Source organism: Ammospiza caudacuta, chromosome 5 (genome assembly GCF_027887145.1).
Source record: "Ammospiza caudacuta isolate bAmmCau1 chromosome 5, bAmmCau1.pri, whole genome shotgun sequence".
NCBI lineage: Eukaryota > Metazoa > Chordata > Aves > Passeriformes > Passerellidae > Ammospiza > Ammospiza caudacuta.
In genome coordinates this window covers 77,877,753-77,894,428 of record NC_080597.1, presented here as the reverse complement: position 1 = coordinate 77,894,428, position 16,676 = coordinate 77,877,753, and the positions used below count along the sequence as shown (strand labels likewise).

Here is a 16,676-nt window from a genome sequence, read left to right as displayed (position 1 = left end):
AGGTCCCACAGGAGTGGGGCTGTGGGGCAGGGAATGGCAATGGGAATTCTGTGTCCATTTCCAGTCTGCTCCAGAGGGATCCCAGACTCCAACCTGGGCATCAGAGCTGTCTCCGAGTAGGACAGAAACTGGGCCAAGAGCACCAGAAAGAAAGGATTATTCCTGATTTTCTGATGGAATGGAATTAGTGTTTAATCCCAAATATTTTATTATTTAATGGAAATATTTAATGAAAACTTCCCGGACCTGTAAATATTCCCCCCCTTGGAATATAAACATTCCCCTGCTGGGTCTGGGGTTTGTGGAATGGAAAGGGATTTTGTGCCAGACAGTCCCAGAGAATTCCCTGGTGAGCTTTTCCCTCTTAGAATCGTCCTTGTGTCCCCTGGCAGCCAATAGTGGCAAACACCGGGAGTGCTCCAACCTCCCAAGTGGAGGGGCCGGTGCTGGAATCCAGCCTTAACCCTGGAGCTGGGCACAGAGGGAGGGGCTGGAATTGGGAATTCCCTGGGCTGGGTTGGGCTTTCCCTGGCTGGGATCCCCCTTTTCCTGTTTGGGATCAAAGGAGGCGCTGCGGGGCGGACGTCCTGGATTTATGGATTTATGGATTTATGGCTGATTTAGGAGCAGGACCTGACCCTCCACCCCCATTCCCAAGGGAGCCAGAACCTTTCCTGTGGTTTCCCATTTGGCTGAGGCTGTGACTCAAGGGTTGGACCATGAGAGTGATGAGGAGAGACCTTGGGATAGAAATCCTGGGGATTTCAGGGAAGGAGGTGGTTGGTTTCTCCCCCAGCCTTGGGGACAGGCAGGAACATTCCAGAGGGGATGGATCCATGGAATGAGGGCAGAGGGGACTCTGGGGACAGGCAGGAGCATCCCAGTGGTGGCAGCAGGAGCTGCTCTGAGCGTGTCCCTGGCTCCTCCTTCCCTCCCCACGCTCCCATTCCCAGTGTTTGCTGTAAATAGGGAATATTTATAAAAATTTATTGCAGAGATTTCTAAACTCACCCGAATCCCATTTTTCCCAGAGCTTTTGGCTTTGCTGGGATCTCCTGGAGCAGGAGATTTGCACCTTCCCAATGGGCTCCGGCGTCAGTACAAATCAATCCAATCCCAGTCCCAGTCCCAGGTGCTGGGCAGGGCTGGGAATTCCAGGGGTGCCAGGGCTGAGAATGGAGCAACTCCTTCCCTTTATTTTATCCCTGTTCTATTTTCTCCGTGTGGGAGAGGCTGTTCCAGGCTGCAGCCGTCCCAGGGTGTCCCTGGTGCTCTCGGAGGTCGTGGATTTTCCCTTTTCCTTGTTTCTGTCTTTGCCTTCCATGTCTGACCCGGCTGCAGCAGCAGTTGAGGGGAATTTGGGTGGGAATGTGGAGTTTTCCAGGCATTCTCCTTGATGTGACATTTTCCAAACCTTTCCTTTATCCCTCCTGAGTCCTGGGATCCCAGCTGGCACATCCCCAGGGGTTCTTGGTGGTTTTCCCTGGTGAATTGGCTCCAGCAGATCCCTCTTGGCTCCACTTTCCCGCCCGGCCTCCTCCGTCCACCCGTACTCGGAGCATTCCATGTTTGCAGTTGAGTTGGAGCCTCTGGAGCCGCTTTTCCAGGGCTTTTCCAGGGCTTTTCCAGGGCTTTCCCTTGCAGGGGCTCGCTGGGAACACTCGGCTCTGTGACTGTTAGCACAAACCATGGATTCATCCCCCGGGACACCCCGGTGCCGCCTCTGGCCCCAGAACCCCAGGCTGATCTCAAAGTGACCCCAGCCAGGCTGTTTGTTGGGAATAATTCCGGATCTTCAGGAGAGCAGGAGGTTCTGGGACCACAGCAGTGCCTGGGGCTGGCAGGGCTTCTGCTGAGGGAGTGGATTCTGGCTGGGATCCGTGCCCATTCCAGGGGCTCCGTGCCCATCCTGGGGGCTCTGTGCCCATCCCAGGCCGTGCCTGGCTCCCAGCCTTGGCTCATTGTGGAAAAAGGCCTTGGGAATGGCACCTCTGCCATCTCCACGTCCCGGCTGAGGCAGAGCTGATTCCAGGCTGTGGGATGGGAGCTGGAGCCTTCCGTGAGCACAGGAGATCCCATAACCCCAACAGCCCGGGCAGGGGGAGGCGCTGCTGCCGCGGGGTGGGGATTCGTGGATTTGGGAAGGTTGCAGGGGGGTCCCCAGGCCGAGCCCGGAATTTCAGCGTCGCTCCGCTCCTCCTCCTCTTCCCGCTCTCCCCAAATCCTACCGTGGTGTCCCGAGCTGAGTCTCCCTGAAAATGTGCGCTGGCACCGGGGCCATCCCCGGTTCCCGAGGGAGGGATGGGGTGTCCCGGCGGGAGCAGCGGGCGGGGCGGACTCGATGCCTTTCTCCACAACCACCGGCCCCGCAAAGCAATAAAACCACGGAGGGGCCGCGGGGAGATCCCGGGATCCGCTCCGGGCGGGCACGAGGGCGATGCCGGGGGAGCCTTCTCACGATGCCAACTGCCCTTAAACTGGGATCCGGGTCTTTGTAAGCAATGTCTGTGTATTATGTGTAAATATGAGGGACAAATTTGAAATTACTGCCTTTTCCCTGTTTATTTTTCTGAGTAATTCCAGATGTACTTTAGTCTCTCTACTGTCAAAACTTTTATATTGTAAATCTGATGCTGGTGGCTTTTTTGGTTATTTTGGTTTTTGGTTTGTTTTTGTTTTTTTTTTTTTGTTTGTTTTGTTTTTTGGTTGTTTTTTGTTTTTTTTTCCTTTTTTTTTGTAAAAAAGCAACCAAAAAAAGAAACAAAAAAAAAAAAAAAAAAGAAAAAGAAAAAGGAAAAAAAGTCTGCATCTCTCTATGTTGTCAGTTTTAGGCTGTAAATTCCAACTATCAATAAAAGCTCAAAATTCATGTGCCAGTGCTGGGTTCCTCCATCCTGCAGGACATGCCAAGGGTCCCGAGGGGCTCTGGGATGGTCGGGGCCAGGAGTGGGGCTGGACTCCTTGTGGAATCATGGAATCCCCGAGGCTGGAAAAGCCCATCCAGCCCCAGCTGTGCCTGACCTCCACCTGTCCCCAGCCCAGAGCCCTGAGTGCCACCTCCAAGAATTCCTGGGACACCTCCAGGGATGGGCACCCCAGAGCTCCCTGGGCAGCCCCTGCCAAGGCCTGACCACCCTTTCCATGGGGAAATTCCTGCTGGTTCCACCCTGAGCTGCCCTGGCCCAGCCTGAGGCCGCTCCCTCTGCTCCTGTGGGGTTGGAATGGTGGCAGCAGGAGTGGGTGGGACAGAGCAGATCCAGCATGGTGCAAAGGTTCCAGTGCCAGGATCCCCCAGGAGCTCTGCCCAGTGACAGGAGCTGAGCCTGTCCTGTGCTGGCCCCAGGCTCTGCCCTGTTTCCCTGTGCTCAGCAAGGCAAAAGGAGCGTCTCTCATATTAATTTTTTTATTAAATTCCGTTAGTTTTCTTTTTATAGAATAACCTTTTCCTCTAGGCACAAATACAATACAAGGACTCTGCATGTTTGACACAATGTACAGAAACTTCAATAATCTACAACTGCTCAGGTAAGTTACAAAACCTCCGTGTTACACCTGCACAGCCAGGATGGTACAGAGGAACGGGGCGACTGTACAAAGAGCTCTGCACTGAAATAAAACGCTGGACTTTAAAAACAAGACGGGTGGAGGGGCTGGCGGAGCTGGGGGGGTCAGTCCTGGGGGTGGTGGGGGGTCCCGGGCAGCAGTGGGGCCGCAGTGACCCCACAGTGCCCTCTGGGGTCCCCCCACGCCGAACCCCCAGTTCACACCAGTGCGGGGGCAGGGGGGCTGCAGGAGCCAATTCGGTACCGAGAGCCACCCCCAGCACTGAGGGGCAGCAGCGGGGGGACAGTGGGGACAGGGACAGCGGGGCTGGGACAGGGACAGTGGGACAGGAGCTGCTCCCCCGAGCTGGGCACAGGCAGAGCACAAAGGGGGCAACCGGGGGGGGTGGATGCAGGAGAGCCCTGGGGGGGTGTGTGCGACCTGTGCAAAGGAGACCCTGCAGGGACCAGGTGGCACTTGCAGGGCTGCTGCCCCAGCCCCCAGCCCCGTGTGCCTTCAGCCAGAGGGGACCCTCATCCCGGGGCTGGTTTGGTCCCCACCCCCCGGGAGGGGACAGAGGGGCACCCAGGAGGCTGCAGCATTTGGCACCTCCCGCAGGGAATGTGCCCCCCGGGACAGCCAGCCTGGAGGTAGAGACTGCCCCAGCCAGGACAGGGGGCCCAGCGGGACAGGGACCCCCTGGCCACAGCCCGAGGAGCCTCCTGCCCGCTGGGAGCAGAGTGGCCACAGCCACGTCCCCCCCCAGGGACACGGAGCCAGCACCTGCAGCATCCTAACATTCCCAGCACTCCCGTTCCTGTGCTCAGCTGGGAGCGGCTCCAGGGTGGGACAGACACGGGATGGTCCCGGTGCTCTGTGCTGTCCCCTGCGCCATCATCCCCTGAGCTGCAGGTCCCGGCTCCAGCAGGATGGGAGCAGAGCCCAGGACTCGCTCCCAGGCCGGGAGGGGCAGGGCAGGTTCCGGGGGCTCTGGCAGACATGCAGGGGGGCAGGACGAGGGGCAGGATGAGGGGGCAGCTCTGCCTCCCCCCGCAGTGTGGGGTGGGGGTGTGGGGTACAGGATCCCCTGCCCAGGGAGCTGGAGCGGGACTGGGGCACACGGAGGACACGGGGTCACGACACGGCTCAGACGGGGCCGGGGGCGGGAAGGGCCCCCGCCCGCTTCAACGCGAGGAATCCCTCCCTGTGCCACCCCTCCCCGGACACGCCCGTCCTGCCCGGTGGCTGGGAGGAAGGGCCGCTCCTCCTCTCCCTCAGTCCCGGGCTCGCCTCGAGCCTGGCGCTGCCTCTGCTCCCGCTGCGGGCCCGGCAGCCGTGCCTGGAATTGCGGCTCCGCTGAGCCGGGCTCACGCGTCCGACAGGCAGCTCTGGATGCGGTCGATCCACTGCTGGGCCAGCTGCACGTCCTGGGCGCAGAAATTGTAAACTCGTTTCGTCGTCTTCAGCTGCGGGCAGAGAGAGGAGGGGCTGAGGGCGGTACCCAGGACAGCTCCGGGGACGCGGCCGCAGCCCGGAGTGACAGGAGCTGCCCAGTGCCAGCCCCTGGGGACACTCACGTCGAAGAAAGCTTTCTCATCCACCGTCTTGGGGGCCCCCATGGTGGGGGTCCCCGGCGTGATGGACTCCACCTCGGCCAGGTCAATGACACCTTTGCACTCTGTGTCCATCCGGCTGTCGTAGTACCGCAGCTGTGGGAGAGCCGTGCTCAGGGCAGGGCAGGGCAGGGCACGGAAGGGATGGGATGGGATGGGACAGAGGGACAGGACAGACCCCGGGCCCCACCCGGTACCTGATGTTTGGTTTTATCCAGCACAAACCACCGAGACTTCCAGGGTTTCATGAAGGCGCCTTTCTTGTACAGAGACCCCTCGTAGGATCTGCAGGGCAGGAAGGGGTGGAACAGCGGGGTCAGGGATGGAAACTCACCAGGACCCACATCCTGCCCCCTGGGAGGGATCCCCCTCCTGCTGCCACCATTGCCAGCCCATCCCCAGCCCCGCCTGCCTGTTCTCGCTCTCGGACATCTGGAACTGGCTGTAGAGGGTGGAGGTGCTGCGGCGGCCGCCCGGCTTCCCGCTGGACGGGGTGGAGGTGCTGCTGGTGTCGCTGTCCAGGCTGAGGTTGAGCGTGGAGCCCACCCCGCTCTCCTGCAGGTACACGCCCAGCGAGCGCCGGTGGTGGGACAGCCCCGATGACATCAGCAGGGAGCTGGGGGTCTGCGGGACAGGGACAGCGTGATGGGGGCCGGGGCTGAGCTCCAGCAGCAGCAGCAGCAGCAGCACCCAGAAGCAGCACAGCCTGCCACGCTCTGTCACACCTCTGTCACAGTCACTGCCACCCCATCACAGCCCTTGCCACAGCTACATCCACACCCTGTCACACACTGTCACATCCTGTGACAGTGCCTAGCACAGTCCTGTCACACCCTGTCACCTACCCTGTTGCCCTCCTGCCGCCCCTCCGTGCGCTGGGACGCTTTCACCTTGTCCCACGTGTCCTTCCAGCGCTCCGGGACCTGCCCCAGCTCCATCTCCAGGTTTTGCAACTCCTGTGGGGGGAATTCCAGCATCAGCCCCGGAGGGTACAAACCCCCTGGGGCCGCTGTCCCTGTCCCTGTGCCAGGGCTCTGCCGGGTGCCATCTCCCGGGCAGGATGCCCACCTCGAGCAGTTTGGAGATGGCGTCGGGCTCCACGCGGCTGCGGTTGTCGTAGCAGGGCCAGATGATGCGGCGCTTGCTCTGCGGGGCCGCCGTGTCCTGGCGATCCGGCTCCTCCGCCGGCTCCGGCTGCCCCTGCGCCAGCTCCCAGTCGTACGGGGGGCCCTCGGACAGCGTCTCCTCCGTGTAATAATCCCACACCTTCAGGTTGGAGATGTTGCTGTACGGCCTCAGCACCTGCGGGAGGGGTGGGGGAAGGCTCATGAAGGGCAGCGGGGCCAGGCTGGACATTCCCGGCCAGAACAAGGAGATGGTGTGTCCACATGGAGAGCTGGGAGTGTCCAGCATGGAGAGGAGAAGGCTCCAGGGAGAGCTGAGAGCCCCTGGCAGGGCCTGCAGGGGCTCCAGCAGAGCTGCAGAGGGACTGGGGACAAGGCCTGCAGGGACAGCACACAGGGAATGGCTCCCACTGCCAGAGGGCAGCCATGGGTGGCATCTTGGCAATGAGGAATTCCTGCCTGGGCTGGCATTGCCAGAGCAGCTGGGGCTGCCCCTGATCCCTGGCAGTGCCCAAGGCCAGGCTGGACACTGGGGCTGGAGCAGCCTGGGACAGTGGGAGGTGTCCCTGCCTTGGCAGGGGTGGCACAGGAGGGGATTTGGGGTCCCTTGCCAGGGGACAAATCCCAGCTCCAGCTGCTCCTGCAGGGAGGATCCTGGGGTGCCCCCAGCTCTCACCTCGCCGTCCTCAGGCGCATACAGGTAGTTGAAGAAGATGGGAGCTTTCTTGTTGAGGCGGTCGATGTAATCCCAGATGGATTTGGAGACCTGCTGGCCCTTCCGCTCGCCCTTCTCCTCGTACAGGAGCCCTGGGGGACAGAGGGGACAGCGGGTGTGACGGGGGCAGGGGCAGGTGCCATCTCTGGCCCCGCACGCTGCGCTCACCCAGCTCAATGCGCTCGTAGTCCGAGTCCAGCAGGAATGTCCGGAAGCGGTTGGAAATGTAGTGGTAGCTGAGGAACTTCAGGTAGTACTGGCTGAACTCAAACTCCATGGGGAACTGCAGGTGGATCTGTGGGAGAGCCCGGGATGGCTGGGATCAGGCACACGGGCTGGGCTGGGCTGGGCTGGGCTGGGCAGGGCCCTCCCGCCTGCCCCAGGGGACACTCGGGGGTTCCAGTAGGCACTGAGGGGTCCCTCGGGGTGCTGGGGTTCCCACTGGACACTCGTAGACCTGTGGGCACTCAGGGGTCCCCCCCAGTCACTCGGGGGTCCCGTGGCCCAGGTGCCAGGGCTCACCTGGTGCACACAGTCCAGGAACTGCAGGAAGATGGGGGCGAAGCCGCTGCTCTGGCCCGCCAGGGTCTGGGCGCCGCGGTGGCTGAAGCGGTGGCCGAAGGACAGCCACTCCTTCTCCACCAGCAGCCGGAAGCCCTCCAGCGTCCGGTAGTAGGGGTCGGACAGGAGCTGCACCAGGGACACCACCTGCGGGGACGGGGAGCTCCAGGGGCTGTGGGGGACAGCCACGGGGCCACCCCGGCCAGCGCCGCGCCCTCACCTGCGTGGTGATGTCCCAGCCGTCCTCCAGACTGACCAGCACGGACGAGCCCGTGTCCAGCAGCTCCACCACCAGCACCGAGATCTGCAGGATCTTGTGGATCTGCCAGGGCAGGCCCAGGAGTGAGGAGGGCACAGGGAGCTCCTGGGCTGGGTGTGGGGGCAGTGTCCCCTTCTCCGGAGCGAGGCCACGCTCGGGGGTCACAGGGGCCACCACCACAGGGGCTCAGACATGACAGCAGCAGCAGGGACACGGGACCCTCAGCCCCCTCAGCCCCTCCAGAGTGGGACTCTTCTCATGGCTCCACACTGAACCAGCCCCCCTGGGCTGCTGCCCTGGCTCATCCTGGCACTGCCCTGTCCCAGCCCCTCTGGAGCACCCTGCAGGTCCTGCCTGGCATTCCCGGCTGGCAGATCTGCCCAGCACTACAGAGCTGAGCTCTGGATTGTCCCACCCCTGTCCCTCACACCCCCCTGCATGTCCCAGTGCTGCTCTGCACAGGGCACTGGAGCCCATCCTGCTCAGAGCCCCCAGGGAGGGGAGGGCCCTGTCTGTGAGTGTGACTGACCTGGGACAGCCACTCCGAGTCCTCCAGGGAGCGCAGGTAGGCCACGCTGGGGTCGCTGGAGGGGCAGCCGGGCACGCAGGCCTTCATCAGCTTCTTGAAGCTGGCCTTGACCTGGCGCACGTCAAACACCTCGATGGGCACCACCTCCCAGTGCTGCAGCGGGTCTGGCTTCACACCCTGCAGGGGGACAGCATGGCCTGGGCTGCCCTGGGCTGCCCTGAGCCACTGCCACCCTCGGGATCAGGGAATTCTCTGGATTGGAAAGGCCCTCGGAGACCGTGGAGCCCAACTGTTCCCCAGCACTGCCAAGGCCACCACTGACCCTGGCCCCAAGTGCCACATCCACACATCCTTGAAATCCCTGCAGGGATGGGTGCACCAAAGCTCCCTGGGCAGCTGTGCCAGGGCCTGACCCCTTTCCATTGGGAAATTCCTGCTGCTGTCCAACCTCACCTCCCCTGGCCCAGCCTGAGGCCGCTCCCTCTGCTCCTGTCCCTGTTCCCCCCGGCTGTGCCCTCCTGGCAGGGACTTGTGCAGAGCCACAAGGGCCCCTGAGCCTCCTTTGCTCCAGGCTCAGCCCCTGCCCAGCTCCCTCAGCCCTGCTGGGGCTCCAGGCCATTCCCAGCTCCGTCCCTCCCTGCGGTGGCAGTGCAGGGCGTGTCACCTTCAGCTGGGACTTGTCCCCGATGATGTAGAGCGAGGCGCGGTGCTGCCGCAGGAAGGAGGGCTCGGCGGGGGTCCCGTTGTGCTGTGTCCCCAGCAGGTCCTTGCCGGCCAGGCGGGACCCTATCTCCACGTTCAGGGCGTAGCTGCTCATGCGGCCGCTGGCCCGGATGCTGCCCCACTTCCCTGCGGGACCGGGCCGGGTCAGGGCGGGGCCGGGGCTCGGGGGCTGCACAGCCCCACGTCCCCAGCCGGGGGCCGTGCTGTCCCCGCAGCCCGGCCCGCGGGGCACATGCCAGGGAGGTGCTGGGCACCAGGTTTGCTTTGGCTCCTTCTCCCTCTGGGTGCTGCAGGAATTCCTGCCCGCTGGATTCCGGCCCCGTTGGCTCCGTGTCTGGTCACTGGCACTGTCACACCCCACCCCAGCGTCACCGGGACCTGCCACCTGCACCACAGCCCTGCCACCAGCTGCACCCTGCCCTGGCACCACCGCCACGCACCGCAGAGCCCAGGAGCCCAAAGCAAACCTGGCGAGGCTGCCCGGTACTTACCGTGCCCGTGGCACACCTGGAGCAGGGGGGCTCGGGGGGTTACTGGGGTTACTGGGCATTAGTGTGAGGGGCAGGGAGTGAGTGAGTGGGTGAGTGAGTGGGGGGTCAGTCACAGTGGTCAGTCACACCCCGCCGGCTCGGGCGCGTCCGTACCTCGGGGCGTCTCGCGGCCCTTCGGCGACGCGCACTTGGGGGAGGACAGGGTGATGACCCTGGCTCTGTGACCCAGCCCTGGGGGCACAGGACGAAAGGGACCTCAGCAAGGGACACGGAGCCACAGACAGGGAATGGGATGGAGGTGATGGCACCGGGGCTGTGGGAGAGCCCTCCCCCCCTCCCTGTGGCTGCGGCTCAGGGGAGCATCTGCTCTTCCCAAGGAATCACCTGCTCTTCCCAGGGGATCACCTGCTCTTGCCCAGGAATTATCACCTGCTCTCCCCAAGGAATCACCTGCTCTCCCCAGGGGATCACCTGCTCCCCCCAGAGAAGCATCTACTCTACGAGAGCTGCCCGGGGCTGGGGGTCTCAGTGAGGCCCCCAGGCAGCGCCCCCGTCCCGTCCTCACCTCCGCGGCTCAAAGTCCCAGGCCCTTCGTCCTTCCCTCCCATCACCTGCTTCATGAGCGATCCCAGCTTAGGCTGCTGCCTCTTGTCGGAGAAATCTGCAGCACCAAGAGAAGGTCAGCTCCCGAGGCCCTGCCCAGCTCCCGAGGCCCTGCCCAGCTCCCGGGGCCCTGCTGGAGCCAGGCAGGGCAGGCAGGAAGCAGCAGCAAGCGGAGCCCCGGGATGCAGAGCCAACAGGGGAAGCACCATCCAGCTGGAGCCACGGAAAACCAGTGCCCGGGGCAGCCCTGGAGTTGGAGACTCGGTCCCCAGCTCACCCACAGGGTGGGGTCACCCTGTGCCAGTCCTGCCAGGTCACCCATGCCACCCTCAGAGCCAGGCTGAGCCCCCTGCTCCGGCCACGCTCTAGACACATCCCCTTGCACTGGGGAAAGGCCTCGGAGGGGCTGTTGGGAAGTTCTCTCTTCTCTTCAGGATCAGGGAGCCCCCCTGGGCTCCCCAGAGCCCCCAGCCCCTGATGTGTCCACAGTGATGATGGGTGGGATGACGGGACAGCACGGATGGCACTGGGACAGGATGGATGGCACCAGGACAGGACAGATGGCACCGTTGTGGCAGGACAGGATGGAACTCTGTCCTGCAGGAAGGGCCAGCTCGGAAGGGACAGCTGGGATGGGACAGTTGGGACAGGACAATTGGGAAGGTCTGGCTGGGAAGGGACAGCTGGGCACGGACTTACCAGGGGTTCCCAGACCGACCTCAGCACCATGCATGGGGGACACGCAGTGCTGAGATCCTGGTGGGAAGGGTCTGTCCCCACTGGCCCCCGCAAAGTGCCCAGATCCCAGCACAGGCTTTGGCTCCCAGCGGTCCCAGTGCTCCAGAGACACTGGGATTCCCAAAACCCCCAGGGCCCCCAGTGCTCCAGGGACACTGGGATTCCCAAAACCCCCAGGGCCCCCAGTGCTCCAGGGACACCAGATGTCCCAAAGCCCATCCCCACCCGCAGCCAGGGAGACCCAGCTGGAGCCGGGAGCTCTGGAGAGGCAGCGCTGCCTCCTGGGATGTGGGAGCCCAGAGAGCAGCTCCCTTGGGATGCAGAGCAGGAGCCCCCCCGTCCCCCTCCCCTGTGCCCCCCTCACCTGCACTGCTCATGTGAGCCGAGGTGAAGCCGCTGAGGGTGTTGCGCCCACTGGCGTCCGAGTAGTGGGGCATGGAATTGATGACAGCCTGCAGGTACTTCTCCTGCTCCAGGCTCGTGGAGTCTGCCTGCGAGGGGCCTGCAGGGGACACCAGTGTCACCTGGATACCCTCAGACTGTCACTACCCAGAACCAGGAGACCTCTGAGGGCAAGCACCCAGAGCTGGGAGACCCCCGAGTGTCACCGCCTGGAGCTGGGGACACCCCCAGGTATCTGCACCAAGCTAGGGAGACACCTGAGTGTCACCTCCCAGAGCTGGAGAGTCCCCTGAGTGCCACCTCCCAGAGCCAGGGGACTCCCAAACACACCACGCGGAGCTAGAGCCCCAAAGTGTCACCACCTGGATCCTGCAGACCGCCAGGTATCCCTGCCTCAAGCCAGGAAGACCCCTGAGTGTCACCACCCCAGAGCCATGGGGACAATTCAATGTCACCCCAGAGCCAGAGACACCAAAGCATCACCGCCGTGAGGCAGGGGACCCCTGAGTGTCACTGCTCTGACCCAGGGGACCCCTGAGTGTCACCACACAGAGCCAGGGGACCCCTGAGTGTCACTGCCAGGAGCCAGGGGACCCCTGAGTGTCACCACCCCAACCCAGGGGACCCCTGAGTGTCACCACCCCAACCCAGAGGACCCCTGGGTGTCACAGCCTAGAGCCAGGGGTGATCCCACAGCCCCAGCCCCCCGTTCCAGCCAGGCTGGGAGGGTCACCTGGGGTCGGGGCGTTCTGGGACTTGAAGAGGCCGACGACGCCCTTGCCGTGGAGGCCCCCGGAGCGCAGGAGCACGGCCTTGGTGCGGGAGTTCCTCCAGCACACCACGGGGAAGCGGCTCTGGCGGTAGCAGCGCGAGATCCGCTGGATGGTGTTGTCCTGGATGCTCTGTGGCACTATCAGCAGCCCGGGGTAGCTGCAGACACAAAGCCCGGGATGGCACGGCTCTCCTGAGCTGGCTTCGTTAGTGCTTTCATTAATCCTGAGCTCCACTTGGAGCCAGCACTGATCACCCTTCCCCACACTCCTGATTGCTCCTCGGATCATTAAATCACAGCTCTGAGTTGGGTAAAACCGACCCTGACAAGCTGCACTCAACAAAGCCTGAAGGAGTTAAAGCCTGGACACCTGGGAGCCAGAATTCATGGCCCTCCAAGGACACAATGGAGTGACCAGGACTCATGGTCATCCAAGGACACGATGGAGTGACCAGGATTCATAATCATCCAAGGACATGATGGAGGGACCAGGACTCATGGCCCTCTAAGGACACATTAGAGTGACCAGGACTCATGGTCATCCAAGGACACAATGGGGTGACCAGGATTTATGGCCATGCAAGGACACATTAGAGTGACCAGGACTTGCGGTCATCCAAGGACACAATGGAGTGACCAGGACTCATGGTCATCTGAAGATACATCAGAATGACTAGGATTTATGGTCATCCAAGGACACATGGAGTAAATGAAGACAAAGAAAACACTAACAAAGACACTTCAGTCTCAGTGCTGGAAACTCCCCATGTGGGAAAAACATTACAAAAACACTGAAAAATTCACACTAACCATGAGAAGCGAGAAATCAATAATCAATAGAGGGCAGAACAGTGATTAATGACGAGCACTGGGCAACTTAGAACCAATGAACGTTGGCTGAAAATAAGTGAGAAAGTTGTGGGGCGCTGCAGGCTGGGATTGGGTTGACCAAGGACAAAGCCATGCTGGCACCAGTTTTATTGATCCCAGTGGCTCTGGGTGGCCCGGTGACAGCAGAAGGGATCAGCTGGGATGGGCAGGGATGGGCAGGGATCCGTGCCCCGGGCGGGCTCACCTGCGGCAGATGGCGTACATGCGGTTGACGGTGGAGATGCGGAAGGGCTCGTTCTTGGAGCGGGTCAGGCTGCTGCTCAGCGTGCCCAGCCCCAGGCGCTGGTAGTCCCGGCAGCAGGCGCGCTCCACCACGTGCGTCATGGTCATCTTCTCCGACGGCCTCATGGTGCTGCTGGGCGTCAGGGTGCTCCTGTCCAGCTCCTCGGACACTGCGGGGACACGGCGGGGCTGGGACACCTCGGTGCACACACACGGTGTCCCAGAGCAGCAGGAGGACATGGATGGCTTGGAGCAATGTCCCACCCTGCTGCTGTCACCCATCAGCCCCAGGAGATTCTCCAGCCAGCCCAAGACCTCTCTCCATACTGGGCTCTCTGCCTGGCCACCACCAGCAGCCAAGGGCTGGGACAGCACTGGGAACCAGGAGATGCTCCCACCCTGCTCCCACCACAGAGACACCAGGACTTCTCCCAGGTGCCACTGCTCCCTGCCTCCCCAGGGACATTCCCAACCTGAGATCTCGTCCTCGTTGTCCTCGGGGAACTGCTGGCTGCCTCGCTGCTCCCAGGCTGGAGGTGTGTACTTCTTGCGGGTCACGTACTGCCGGCCGATCGTCCTCTTGGCGTTCTTCACCAGGTTCTTGGACAGCGTCCTGGGACAGAGGGACAGCACTGTCACCCAGGCAGCCAGAGCCAGGAGCAGCCCTCAGCCTGGACAGTCACTGTCACACGGGAGGGAATGGACGTGTCACCTGCCAGCACCCTGGCCCTGCAGGAGCCACAGCTCCTGCCATTCCCAAGGGATTTGGGAGGTGGGATGGGGCTGTGCCCCAGGCTTTGGATCAGAGTTGAGCCAGGTTGAGCTGGTTCAACCCAGCCTCAGGTTGAGCTCTGGCTCATCCCAGGGGAGGAGGGCTCCAAATCACAGCAAGGGACAGGGATCCAGCACAGGGACAAGAGGATCTACTGGTATCATGGAATCCATAGCAGGGACCTGGGGATCCACCACAGGTACCAGGGGATCCATGGCAGGGCCATTGCCAGCCAAGCCTGGGCTCAGGGCTGCAGCCAGTGCTGCAGGACCATGTCCCCAAGTCACCCAGCACTGCAGGACAATGCTACCCAGCCATTCAGCACTGAAGGACTGTGTTACCACGTCACCCAATGCTGTAGGAAAATGTCCCTGAGTCACCCAGTGCTGCAGGACCGTGTCCTCAAGTCACCGAGCACTGCAGCACTGCATCCCCAAGTCACCCAGTACTGCATCCCTGAGACACCCTGTGCAAAATCAGTGTCCTCGAGTCACCCAGGGCAGGAATAATGTGTCCTCAAGTCACCCAGCACTGCAGGACAATGTGCCTGAGTCACCCAGCACTGCAGCGCCATGTCCCCAGATCACCCAGCACTGCAGCACTGTGTCCTTGGGCCACCCAGGCCACTGGAACCCCTCCTGTGGGACACCTCCTCAAGCAGGGGATGCCACTGCAACAAACTCCCAGTGTGACCTGTCCTTCCCAGTGTGACTGTGTGGGGCTGGGGACACTGCAGGACAGGGGACACCTGCAGCTCTTTGGGCTCCACAGCTCCCTGCCAGGAGGGCACAGCTGAGGGCTCGGGCTGTGCTCCAGGGCACAGGGACAGGAGCAGAGGGAACGGCCTCAGGCTGGGCCAGGGGAACCTCAGGGGGGATTTTGGGGAAATTCCTCCTGGGAAGGGCTGTGCAGCCCTGGCACAGGAGTGGGGTCCCCATCCCTGGAGGGGTTAAAGAGCTATGTGGATGTGGCACCTGGGGACATGGGCAGTGCTGGGAATGGGAATGGCTGCAGTCATTGTCCCACAGGGCTTTTCCAAGCCTAAGGATTCTCTCATCTCCAGTGACACAAACCCTGCACCAGGATGGGTCTGAGCAAGGAGGGCTCAGCTCCCCGTGTCCCCTCCCTGGTGGCTCTGCCGGAGCAGGGACAGGAGGGGGAGTCCCAGAGGATGAGGCACACCCAGGTGTGATCCCCTCTCCTGGCACAGGTACCTGAGTGAGGGGTTCTTCTCCTTGGCCTTGGGCTGCATGGCCTGCTTGGGGGACTGGCCCACGGTGAAGGCGAAGGTGCCGCGCACGTGCTGGGGGTAGCGCAGCTTGTGCAGGTGCTTCCGGAAGATCTCGGCGCTGTCCGAGGCCACCTCCTCGTCAAAGGCGATCTTCAGCAGCTGGGGAGGCACAGGTGAGGGGTGACAGGGGGGTCAGGCCAGGGACAGCCCTTCCCATGGATCAGGGCAGGGCTTGGATCCACCCAGGAGCACCATAGGCACGGGCTGGACTGAGGCTGCCCTGCCTCTCCTGGGATTCCCATTCTCTTTCCCCTGCCCCATTTCCTTTCCCCTGTCCCATTCCCTTTCCTACTGGAGTCCCCACTCCTGCTCCTGGGTGTCCCTGAGCTCTCTCCCAGCATGGGGTCCCACCTGGAATGTGCAGGAGCGCAGCTGCAATCCCTCCTGGATGAACTGATCCGCCTGGGCCTGGATACTGATCTTCTTCTCTTTGGTCAGCGAGGCGATGGGGAAGGACCGGATCACCACCTGCTCCCCCACTGGATATAGGACAGGAATGAGGTCAGTTCTACCCCTGCCCCGGCCCCAGGCAGGGCCAGGCCACCCCAGGCCACTCCTGGTGTCTGTCCCACCACAGACATGGGTCTGTGGGACACAGCAGCCAGAAACAACCAACCCCTGCTCCCCAGGGACCACTGACCAGCCCCCTGCTCCCCAGGGATCCCCAACCCTGCTCCCCAGGGATCACTGACCAACCAACCCCTGCTCCTCAGGGATCACCAACCCTGATTCCCGGGAATCACCAACCCTGCTCCCCAGGGATCCCCAACCCTCCCCCCTGCTCCCCAGGGACCCCTGACAACCAAGCCCTTGACCTGCAGGGATCACTGACCAGCCCCCGGCTCCTTAAGCATCCCAAACCATCCCTCTGATCCCCAGGGATCCCAACCCTCCCCCCTGCTCCCCAGGGACCCCTGACCAACCAACCCCTTGACCTGCAGGGATCACGGACCAGCTCCCTCCTCCCCAACCATTCCCCTGATCCCCAGGGATCCCAACCCTCTCCCCTGCCCCCAGAGACCCCTCCCCTCTCCCGAGGCTGCAGCCCCTCACCCAGGGGGTCGGTGGGGGTTCCCTTGAAGATGATCCTGTAGGTGGTGAGGAACACGGCTCCCTCTGCGGGGAGCAGGGGGGGCCCCCCGATGCTGCCCCCGGCCCCCTCCTCGCGCCCGTCCGGCATCAGGTACACGCGGAGCCCCTCCATCACACACTCCTCCCCCAGCAGCAGGTTGGGCCGCAGCAGCTTTGGCTGGGGAACAACGGGGGGCTCAGGCCCGTGGAAGGGTCTCACAGACCCCCAGCTCTGCTCCCAGCCCAGCAGGGCATCCCTACCTTCTGGATGGGGGGAAGCCTCTTGCTCTCCCTGTGCACAGCGTCCAGGGTCTCGATGTGCATCTGGACGATGTCTGTGGGACAGGGGGTGAGTC

The 16,676-nt window shown here is 62.5% G+C and overlaps 1 protein-coding gene across 1 annotated transcript in view; it reads right to left on the bottom strand.

Moving 5' to 3' along the window:
* Nucleotides 1-3,428: 3,428 nt before the first annotated feature.
* Nucleotides 3,429-16,676, bottom strand: part of SBF1 (SET binding factor 1) — a gene marked incomplete at its 5' end in the record, with an annotated part of 35,363 nt that continues 22,115 nt past the window's right edge. The window contains 22 exons of the mRNA XM_058806009.1: nt 3,429-5,009; nt 5,121-5,252; nt 5,354-5,441; nt 5,569-5,780; nt 6,002-6,112; nt 6,225-6,458; nt 6,957-7,087; nt 7,164-7,290; nt 7,518-7,703; nt 7,777-7,878; nt 8,345-8,521; nt 9,009-9,193; nt 9,712-9,789; nt 10,124-10,219; nt 11,264-11,401; nt 12,035-12,231; nt 13,149-13,356; nt 13,660-13,799; nt 15,173-15,348; nt 15,601-15,728; nt 16,303-16,498; nt 16,582-16,655. Of these exons, the coding sequence (XP_058661992.1) occupies nt 4,911-5,009; nt 5,121-5,252; nt 5,354-5,441; nt 5,569-5,780; nt 6,002-6,112; nt 6,225-6,458; nt 6,957-7,087; nt 7,164-7,290; nt 7,518-7,703; nt 7,777-7,878; nt 8,345-8,521; nt 9,009-9,193; nt 9,712-9,789; nt 10,124-10,219; nt 11,264-11,401; nt 12,035-12,231; nt 13,149-13,356; nt 13,660-13,799; nt 15,173-15,348; nt 15,601-15,728; nt 16,303-16,498; nt 16,582-16,655 (3,215 nt within the window). The remainder of the gene's footprint in view (nt 5,010-5,120; nt 5,253-5,353; nt 5,442-5,568; nt 5,781-6,001; nt 6,113-6,224; nt 6,459-6,956; nt 7,088-7,163; nt 7,291-7,517; nt 7,704-7,776; nt 7,879-8,344; nt 8,522-9,008; nt 9,194-9,711; nt 9,790-10,123; nt 10,220-11,263; nt 11,402-12,034; nt 12,232-13,148; nt 13,357-13,659; nt 13,800-15,172; nt 15,349-15,600; nt 15,729-16,302; nt 16,499-16,581; nt 16,656-16,676) is intronic.